The sequence below is a fragment of the Elephas maximus genome, chromosome 9, assembly GCF_024166365.1.
Source record: "Elephas maximus indicus isolate mEleMax1 chromosome 9, mEleMax1 primary haplotype, whole genome shotgun sequence".
In the NCBI taxonomy this organism is placed as follows: Eukaryota; Metazoa; Chordata; class Mammalia; order Proboscidea; family Elephantidae; genus Elephas; species Elephas maximus.
Window position 1 is genome coordinate 42,596,495 of NC_064827.1, and position 10,048 is coordinate 42,606,542.

The 10,048-nt window shown below is 54.9% G+C and overlaps 1 protein-coding gene across 1 annotated transcript; it reads right to left on the bottom strand.

The window, feature by feature from the left end:
- Positions 1 to 1,240: 1,240 nt before the first annotated feature.
- Positions 1,241 to 6,957, bottom strand: AQP3 (aquaporin 3 (Gill blood group)). Its single transcript, XM_049897070.1, has 6 exons — positions 6,797 to 6,957; positions 3,540 to 3,666; positions 3,032 to 3,169; positions 2,567 to 2,685; positions 2,004 to 2,221; positions 1,241 to 1,914 (listed from the first exon to the last, which is right to left on the bottom strand). Exons 1-6 carry the CDS (start codon positions 6,902 to 6,904, stop codon positions 1,746 to 1,748), a joined length of 879 nt encoding a protein of 292 aa, XP_049753027.1. The 5' UTR covers positions 6,905 to 6,957; the 3' UTR covers positions 1,241 to 1,745.
- Between the last annotated feature and the right edge of the window lie 3,091 nt (positions 6,958 to 10,048).

Below are 10,048 nucleotides of genomic sequence, written 5' to 3' on the forward strand. Positions count from 1 at the left end.
TGCCTTACTGGAGGTGCCCTAGACTGAGGAAATGAGGCATAGGGAGGGACAGGGATGAAAGTTACTGAGGTCTCTGGGATCAGATAACTGACTGTAGCTGATGGTGGAAGAGTGGGGAAGAGCAGAGTCGACTTCATGGAGGAGGGAGCATTAGAGCAGATGAGGAGGGTTTTGATGAGCAAAGATCTGAAGTTAGGAAGAAGCATAGGAGCACACAGGGTAGTCCAAGAGAGATGGACTATTATGAAGAGGTAGTGTCGCTAATGACAGGAGTCAGGTCCTGGACAGCCTGAATGCTGGATAGAAGGGTTTTTGGACTATCTCCCAAGGGCCAGGATGGCCATAGAAATAGTCCCACTTTCAGGAGGGGTTTCAAAAAGATCCTCTGGTTGTTGTGTGGACTGACTGGGGCAGGTCGGCTACTGAGGAAGCTGTGACAAAAGTGTGGGTTGAGGTGAGGGAGCCTAAACTAAACAGCTGCAGGTTGCAGAGAACAGTACGGGTCCCCGGTCTTTTTGGTCTCCCCCAGTGACAGGGAGCTCAGTACTTGTTGGGTAGCGGTTCTCCCCTTTGGGCAATTCAAACCTGTCTCCCTGGGGTGATGGGTGGGTTCAGGGATCAGGGAGGAGATGCCATGACTGTGCTAACAGCACCCAAGATGGTGGAAGCTTGGGGGAAAGTTCAGGACCCTAAGTTCGAGCTGAAAAGCTTGGTGAAGAGGCTCTCTGATCCCTCTGTGTGACTGACTCCCGCCACCCAGAGCAGGGCTGGAGTACTGCCCCTCACCCCCAGGGTACACTGGCCAGGTTAAGGACACCCAGCAGGGTACTTTGGGTATTTGTAGCCAGATGCACTGACGCTCCTTATCAGGGTCCAGAGAATCAGCAGAGAAAGCAAAGATATTGCACAATCAGCAGTTTGGGGTATACATTTTATTATTTTTTTTATAAAAGACAAAGAAGTGCATATACTGATGGAGGATTAAAGGAGTGAGGACCCTATTTGTAGTGAAGTCACTCAACCCCTAACTCTAAGACTGTATGTAACATCTGCTATATATATATATATTTTTTTTTTTAAGCCAACATGAAAATTATGACCTGGGCTTCACCCCAACCCGCTCAGGCCTAGATTATGCCAGAGCACATTATATGGCTTCTACTTATATAAAGCCAGAACTCCAAACCCAGGCTGTGATTCCCCTCCCCCAACCCTATATATTCCTACCCCACCTCCCCAAAAGCCTATAAAAGCCCCCCTTAGAAAAAAGGGCAGACACACATATACTCTGAAACACATTTATCAGGACCCTCCTCTATATGGAGGTCCTGAAATGAACACACCCCTGGCATTTTCCTTCCATATGTACACATCACCTCGTCCCTTCCTCCAGGCTTCTCCCACGGCTAGAATCCTTTGCACTGGGTTCCTTGCCCTGAACATCTGGAGAAACACATACACACACACACACACACACACACACACACATCCTTGCTGCCCATTCTCTTCCTTTGGGAGACAAAGGGATGTGTTGGCCTGGCTCCCTGTCCCACCACAGCTTAAGGGCAGTGGCCTGAGGTCTCATTTGGGCAGGGTCCAGTGACAAATCCTTAAGGGAGCCGTCCAGCAATTGGGGGGTAGGCAGGGAGCTTGGGAGGGAGGTCATGAGTGGGTGTCTAGAGAGTGGCCCCTGTACAGTCAGTGGATGCTCAAGGGAGGGGGCAGTGGGGATGGCCCTTGCCCACTCATATCTGCTCCTTGTGCTTCATATGGGCCAGCTTCACATTCTCCTGCTCAGTAGAAGGTGGGGGCTGCTCCAGGTGGCAGCCAATCATGAGCTGGTACACGAAGACGCCAGCGATGGAGCCCAGGAGTGGGGAGACAATGGGCACCCACCACCAGTGCTTGCCAGTCCTGAGGGGCAGACAGACATGTTCAGGGGTGGGCAGGACAGAGCAGAGGAGAAGCAGGCTGGAGCAAGCTAGGGTGGGGGCTGCACTCACGTGAAGACCTCAGAGCCCCAACCAGCGATGGCGGTGAAAAGACGGGGGCCAAAGTCTCGGGCAGGGTTGACAGCATAGCCGGAGTTGAAGCCCATGGAGGTGCCGATGACCAGGACCACCAGGCCCACGGTGAAGGCCTCCAGGCCACGGGGGACTGGGTTGTTGTTTGGGTCAACAATAGCCAGCACACAGACAATGAGGGAGGCGGTGCCAATGAACTGGAGAGTGGGAGAGCACAGGGGTGAGGAGCAGCTCCACCCCACCCTCTGGTCCCTTCTTCTGTCCTCTGGCTCCGTTCTAGCTCGTAGTCTTCATCTCCAAATTCTGCTCTCTAGAGCAGTGGTGCTAGAATTTTTGAGCCACAGGAATCCCCTGGGGAGCTGGTTAAATATGCAGATTGCTAGGGTTCTGCATTTTTTATAAGGACCTGCCACCACGATTGTGACGTAGGCATCCCCAGGTACTGAGAAACCACCACTGTAGAGGAGTCCTGTCCCCCATGAATGACCTGGAGCAGCTTTGGCCTCCCCCCTCTATTCCCCTTACATGTCCCCAGCCCATACCTGGTCGAAGAAGCCATTGACCATGTCCAAGTGTCCAGAGGGGTAAGTGGCAAAGATGCCAGCTGTGCCGTTGGGGCCCGAGACTATAAACTCATTGTTGGCAAAGGCCAAGATTGCATCTGGCAAGAGATTAGGCTCAGAGCAGGTGATGGCAGAGGCCTGAGCCCAGCCTCCCTGCTCACCCTGGGCCCTCCCAACCCTCCCAGGGGTCAGGAGTGAGTATAATTACTGCTGTATTATTTGAAGCTGGAGGGTGTGGGGTAGAGTGGGGTGGAGGGACCAAGATGCTGTTGTTGCCCAACTTTCCCTCGCGGCCCCCCACCTTGGGCCTGTGCATGAATGAGTGAGTCATGAGCCCAAGGCCTGGGCAGGCCCTGGCTGTCTGTCAGCAAAAGGCCTGCTGCCAGCAGACCTGGAGCCAGAGGGGAGGGGGTAGTGGAAGAGGGCAGGTTGCAGGATGCTTACCATAATACAGTCCAAAAATGATCCCAGCACCCAGGAAGGCTCCCAGCGTCTGAGCCAGGGTATAGACGGGCAGCTTGATCCAGGGTTCGCGTGCCAGAAAGCACATGGCAAAGGTTACAGCAGGGTTCAGGTGGGCCCCTGGGCACAGGGTAGATGGGACCTATTAGCCACAGCCTGCCATAGTGGGGAGGCCACGGCCTCTGACATCTTCTTCTTCTCTGGCCCCAGCAAACAAGGATGCAGAGAAGGGTTTCTTATACAGGATGGCGGGTTGGACTATGTAACAGGCTAACTCTGATAATCTCTGATTCCAAGGTGAGAGTCGAAGGTTCTATGTGTTAAGTTCCAAAGCTACCTTGCCTTCTGCTCCCGCCTGTCCCTAGGGCCCAAAGCTGAGGCCATGGCTATGCCCTGCCCTTGGGAATCCCTCCCTCATCCCAGTCCCCAGAGGGACACCTGGTGAGAATGCTGTTGGGGTCAAGGACTGTGGGTGGGGTTAAGGCCTTACCAGAAACCTGGCCAGCAATGAGGATGCCCAGAGTGACAGCGAAGCCGAAGGCCAGGTTGATGGTGAGGAAGCCTCCATGTGTGCCCCGGCTGAGCACGACCTGGGCCACAGAGCCACAGCCAAACATCTGTGGCAGGAAATAGAGCAAGACAGGGAGGGTGACGCCCAGCTGAGGACCAGAAGTTGTCACTCCAGAGGGAAAAGTTGAAGCCAGCAACCCCTGCCTGCCACTATCCGGAGAGCTGGAGGGCTTTTCTAGAACCCAACTCAAACCCCTCCTGCTCCAGCCACACCCCCTAGAAGAAGGAGACATGCCCTGCCACCCTCAAAGTCCCAGCTTTAATATTATAGTTGGGATAGACTGGAAGCAGAGCCTACCACTGGGTTCCACAACCTGCTTGGGACATCTTCACTGATAGGCTTGAATCCAGGCAGGACTGGGGTGTAGGAAAACAGTTTTCACCTTGGCACAACTTCTCCCCAGAAAGCTGGGGAGGCTTTCACTCTGAATTCCCCAGCTGCAGTTGCCTCAGAAGTGAGGCTAAAGCCACTTCCTCTGAATCTGGGATGTCAGAGCCCCTGCCCCCAGTCCTCTCCATGTCCCCCTCTCAGCACCCCCACAACGGGTCTTCCTTAACGTGTTCCTGTTAAGGTGCATCTCCTCTCTCCACCCACCCTGACCTCTTTGCCCTCAGCAGTCCAGGGTCCCCACTCAGATTCAGGGGTCCCAAAGACAGAGATCTGAGTGGCTCCTCTCACTACCCTGAGTCCAATGAGGAGTTAGCTCTGAACTTTCTGATAGGGACAAAGGGGATTAAAGTGGGTTACAGTATACCCCTGGCGTTCTACAAGTACAGAAAGTCCTGTATGGCTGTTCCCCTTGTTCAAATATAAAAATTCTTCTGTACCATTTGGTAAAGAGCTATCACTCCAAGCTCCCTGAGAGCTCCCCAAAGTGCTCTAGCCCCTGCCCCAGGTCTCCTCTCTCACCTCCCCATAACTAAAGGTTTTAAGTAGTTTCCAGGACCCTGCCCAAATGCTAAGGGCCCTAGTTCATTCCAGTGGCTCAGTGTCCTGGCTTGTTAAGCATTTTGATTATCATCCCTCAAAAAGAGATAGTGGGGATGCCAGTGGCAATAATGCAGGGCAAAGGTGTGCAGGCAGGTGAGAAAAAAGATCAGAGATTGTGGGTGTATGGGGGGGCAGGGAGAGTGGGAAGGCAGGCACGTGAGGGTCTAGGGCACCCTGCCCAGCTTGGCAGTTCCTGACCTCAGCTCCTTGCCTGCCTGAGGCCCAGACCTGGCTCCATCCCAGGAGGCCTTGGAGGGAGGAGCTGTCAGAGCAGTTCCACCACCTTGGGGCTAATCTTCCTCTTCCTCTCCCCAGTCTTCTTGACCAGCCACTCTCCCCCACCAGGTACCTCAGATAAAGGGGCTTCTCTCACTGAAAGCTAGCCCTGATTCTACCACTGCAGGCTACAGGAACCCACCCACAGAGGTATGCAGTCAGACCCTCACCCATCCCCAGGTCTTCCAGGCCTGGCCGCTCCTCTTCAGGTAGCCCTTGAGTTTCTGCTTTTCACTGACACCTGATGCCTCACACCCACTTGAGCCTGAAAGCCTTCTCCGCAAACATGACACCCTCCTTTTTTGGTCTGGGATAAACCAAGAAATCCTGGTGCAGCCTAAGGACTGATTGCTCCTCTGAGTGGGGAGGTGAGCTGATACGTGGTAGACCATAGGTAATCCCATCTACAATACAGAAGACACTCCCCTGTCCTGGCTGTACCTATGACTCAGGTGGCTAGTAGGGCACACAAGGGCTGAGGCAGGAGGGTGATAAACACCTCCCCCAACTCCCATACTGGCACAGGGTGGGGTGACACTGGTAGGACCACTGGTCTTGTTAGGGGCTGTGGACAAATTGCCCCACCTGGCTTATCCTCCTTCCTGCTTTCCACAGCCAGAGGTGAGTCTCAGCCCTCCTCTTCCCACAGAGCCTGCCCCACCACTGCCACCACTTTAGGGTGGGCTACCCCCAGTCCTAAGTGCCCTGGTGATGCAATGGTTAAGTGTTTGGCTGCTAACTGAAAGGTTGGTCATTGGAGCCCACCCAGTGACTCCGCAGGAGAAGGACCTGATGATCTATCTGCTCCCGAAAAACCCTATGAGGCAGTTCCATCCACTCTTTCACATGGGGTTGTTTTGAGTTGATCAACTCCACAGCACTTAGCAACAACAATCGCCACCCCTATCTGCTGACTGTGAAGCCTCCTAGCCCACAGGGGCCTGGCTGGTCTGTATTGCCCTAGGCTGGGGCTGGGCAGGAATGCAGGAACCCAACCACTTGGAGCAATCAAGAGACTGACCCAGAAGTAACCCAGGAGAAAACAGGTGTTACCACCTGAGCAACTGAAATTCAGAGAAGTAACTGGGACAGGAAATGGAGACTGTAACTGGTATGTCTGCCAGGCCCAAGAAGTGCAAACAGAGTCACCCAGGAACAACCCAGAGGGAAAAGTGGCATAACTGGGGCTGAGTAATGGCCCAGGTGGGGAAAGTAATCTGACTCAGAGAGCCCAGGGAGTAACTAAGAGGCTGGGCAGTACTGCAGGTGCCAGCAACCTCTGCACAGGAGCTGACAGCATCTGCCTGGGGAACTGATAGGGAAGTAACTTTAGGACGCCCATCCTCTGCTCTGCACTCTGGGCCCCAGCTTTATTCAACAGCCTCCTGTCTTCAGGATTCTCCTTTCTTCCCACTTTGCTGTTTGGTGTCCGCCTGGCCTCCGCCCTCTACCCCCGCCCGTGGCAAACTGTCCTCATTTCACTGCAACTTTTGGACTTTCTCAAGCTTAATTATTCATTAGTGACCAGACATCCAGAACCCAAATAACCTAACAACTCATTTGCCTCCGTGCTACTGCCTCCCCGGGGCTGGCACCCTGGGACCCTGGGGGGCTGTGAGAGGAACGGTCTGGAGGTCCCAGACTGCAGGGTGACCCCTTGTGGAAGAGTAAGGAATCAGGGATGGCACTGAGGAGTAACAGCTGTCATTCCGGCAAGAGCCAGAGCTGTCATAGACGGGGTTAGAGCTACGTAAGAGAGAGGGTCTGGAGGTAGTCAAGCCTTGGGGGTCAGAGCTGGGAAATGGGGGTCAGCGCTGTCTTGAAGGGCGAAAAACAGCCCCTCGGGTGAACAGCGGGGTGAGGGAGTTCGGGGCTGCAGGGAGAAGGGCTCCCGGGCTCCCTCCACTCACCACGAGGATGAGGGTTCCCAAGCACTCAGCGAGTGCCTGGCGCAGCAGCCGGTAGCGAAGGTGGAGCACCTCCCCGCAGCGGGACACCAGCTCCTTCTGTCGACCCATGGCGGGGGCAGGCGGCGGCTCTGTCCGGGGGAGACTGGCGGGCGCAGCCAGCAGTGGCCTCCAGCGACGGTGACGCCCTTTATAGGAGTGCGGGAAGCGCGGCCCCGCCCGCCTGCGGCCCCGCCCGCCTCGCCCCGCGTGGCCACGGCTGGGGGAGCAGGCGGCCCAGCCCCTCACCCTGCCTGGAAGGCTGGCGGACGCTAGGAGGAAGGTGGGGCGCAGGGAGTGTGAGGCGCTGTGGGCTGGGGTGGACCTGGAGGGCACTGAGAAGATGGGGGGTCACTGTGGCTGAAAGAACTGTCAGGTGTACTGGCCGTGTGCAGGACCATGGCTGGAAAGAGTGGAGCTGCCAAAGAGGGGGACCCCTTGGCCCACTCACAGTGAGTCGAGTGGTTATCTCCACCATGGGGATGAGGGAGTAGGGGAGACATGTCAGAAAGGAAAGGAAGTGGCTGCAGCTCTGAGGATGGCTGGACCCAGCATGGCCTCAGTAGGGGGCCTGGGAGGGAGGAGGCTGTGGGCCCCAAGTGAGAAGAAACCCTCTCACGGCCCAGTCCCAAGTGCATCCAGCACATGTGCTGAGTTCCAGCTAGAGCCCAGGAGCCCTTGCTCCTTGTGCTCTGAGTACGTGGTCACCTGTTGCTTGTCCTGGCCAGCTGTGGACACAGCTGGGGTCACGCATTGCACATGTCCTGTGTGCCTGATCACACTTGCTGGACACCCCTTATGACTGTGCACGTGCCTGTTGAACATGGCTGGGACAACTGAGCTTGTCACGCATGTACCTGTGTGTGTTTTTCACATGGCTCCAGAGGCTGAGTTGCAGTTGTCCTGACATGCCACATGTCACATGTCACATGCCACATGCTTGCCAGCAGGGTGAGTCCCAGATATTTTTAACCCTGTCTTCTCCCACTCTGGCTGATCCCAGGCCAGGGGAGAGTCTATCTCTTTAAGAGGTTAAGCTGGCTAAGCTTTGGTGTCAGTCCCATCTGAGGGAGGTCATGGGCAACCCTGTCCCCTATGTCTCATTTAATAATTCGGAAACTGAGGCCTGGCAGCCTGGTCCCTGCTCTCACAGGACTGGAGGCTATGTGCCATCACCCCAAGTCTCTAGCAGCATTGCCAGGGGAGTCAGAAGAAACCCCATTTCTAGAAAGACTTCATATAAGTGGGCTAAGGACCCTACACACTTGCCCCTTGAAGAATGGCTATCAGAGGAGGCTCAGGCCCAAATGATGGGGTATAGCAGCTTGGGTGGTACAAATGGCTAACTCACTGGGTTGCTAACCGCAACGTTGGAGGTTCAAGTCCAACCAGAGGCTCCTTGGAAGAAAGGCCTTGAGACCTATTTCAGAAAAATCAGCTGTTAAAAATCCTGTGGGGTAGAGTTCTACTCTGACACACATGGGATCACCATGAGTCAGACCCAACTCAACAACAACTGAACTGATGCAGTACATACATAAGGGAGATCCACACACATGCACCCACTCTGAGGCTCCCAGCCATACTCTTGCATGCAGACACTGAGCTCTGTGTACATGCTCATGGGATCCCATTCACATGAGAGCCTGGTCATAGGCTCACGCATATGTGGAACCTACACATAAAGCCTCTCATGGCCCTTGGCCCAGAAAGGTGCACCCCACCCTACCAGGCCCCCACGGGCTGGGAGGCCCCATGGTGAATCAGAAAACCATCACCAACTGCCTTTCCACTGCCCCACTGCCAGCCTATGACTCAAGACAGAACCCTAGCCTCCTGGTGCCAGAGCCCAGACCATAGGCTGTGGGAGCTGGGGAGCACCCCTGCCATTCTTCTCTCTTCTCCTCAGCCTGTGATGCACCCTTCAGCCCCTCAGACCCTCACCACCTCAGGGCCTCCCACAGGGCAGCATGGGGCAGGAACTAGCACGGGACTCCTCAACACTGAAAAAAAAAATATGAATCCCAGCCGACAGTGTCCCATCACACCCTGCTTCATCCTGAGCCTGTCAGAAGCTGAGTCTGGGAACCAGGGCCAGAGATAAAAACAGCAGCAATTCTGCCACCAGCAGGCACATGCAAGTTCCTGTACACACGTGTTTACACTCAGCTCACATAGGGGTTCACATGTGTTGTACCAAGAGGGAGCAGGCACATGTAACTATAGATTTGTTTATCTTGTTTACATTAATCAGCACTTGTTCACACATGTGTACCTACATGTACTTGCATGTGCATGCATGTTTGTGCCTAGCTATAAGCCGAGGGCTACAGCCCACCCATAGAGAGCCTTTGTGACCACCTCCATGGCCCAGTCTTCAGGACCATGACTCCGTGTGCTCCCACACAACTCATTCATAGACATAACTAGTGTGTACACACATGTTCACATATGTATGTACACAGGCACATTGGGAGTGGTTAGGGCTGGAACTAAGAAGCTACGGGTAGGTCTTTGTGCTTCTTAATGGGCATGAGAGCACAAGGAAGGGTACAATGCCTTCTGAGAACCTCTTATTCCCTCAGCCCTCCTTGGATCATCTGGAATGGACCAGGTGAATCAAGGTCTGGGGATGCTGGCACCGAAGCTCCAGGCTGGCCTGAGTTTGGGCTGCAGAAGTAGGTCACTGCACAACCCAGGGGCATCATCCTCATTGCAGTTGTTGTGAGTGGCACCCCTGGAGCAGAAGGCAGAAGACCACGTGGTTTTACAGAGAGAAAAGTTAATTTGCTGGGGCCCCAACCCTCTGAGTCACACAGCTTACCCAGAGCCCTGTAGGCTCCCTCTTGCACTTTGGGGAGGAAAGCCAGGGCCCATTGCAGGATGGGAGCCAGCTGCCTAGGAGGCCAAGCTCCAGGAGGAGGCAGATGAGGAGGCCTCACCTCTTCCCAGGGCATCTTGAGCAAGATGTGTATATCACCAGGGCGGAAGGGCTGAGCCCAGAAAGGGGCCTGACAGTCCATCCACCCTGTGGGAGGCCGTGAGTCCTTTGAGGTCAGAGATGAGGGAGTGGGTTCCCAGGAGAGGGAAGGGCTGAAGACGCAAGTCCCAGCCTGCTGGATCAGAGGGGCTGACTGGGGCCCGGTAAGGGGTAGGGGTGGCACGCCCTTTATTTCCTGACCCCCAAGCTCTTTTTGTCTGAATCGGTGCAGCCTG

Coding starts and splice junctions, on each gene's coding strand:
- AQP3 (XM_049897070.1), bottom strand. CDS start 6,904: ATGGGTCGACAGAAGGAGCTGGTGTCCCGCTGCGGGGAGGTGCTCCAC. Junction 3,170..3,539: donor CATTGCTGGCCAGGTTTCTG/GTAAGGCCTTAA, acceptor CCCTGTGCCCAG/GGGCCCACCTGAACCCTGCT. Junction 1,915..2,003: donor TGGGGCTCTGAGGTCTTCAC/GTGAGTGCAGCC, acceptor TCTGCCCCTCAG/GACTGGCAAGCACTGGTGGT.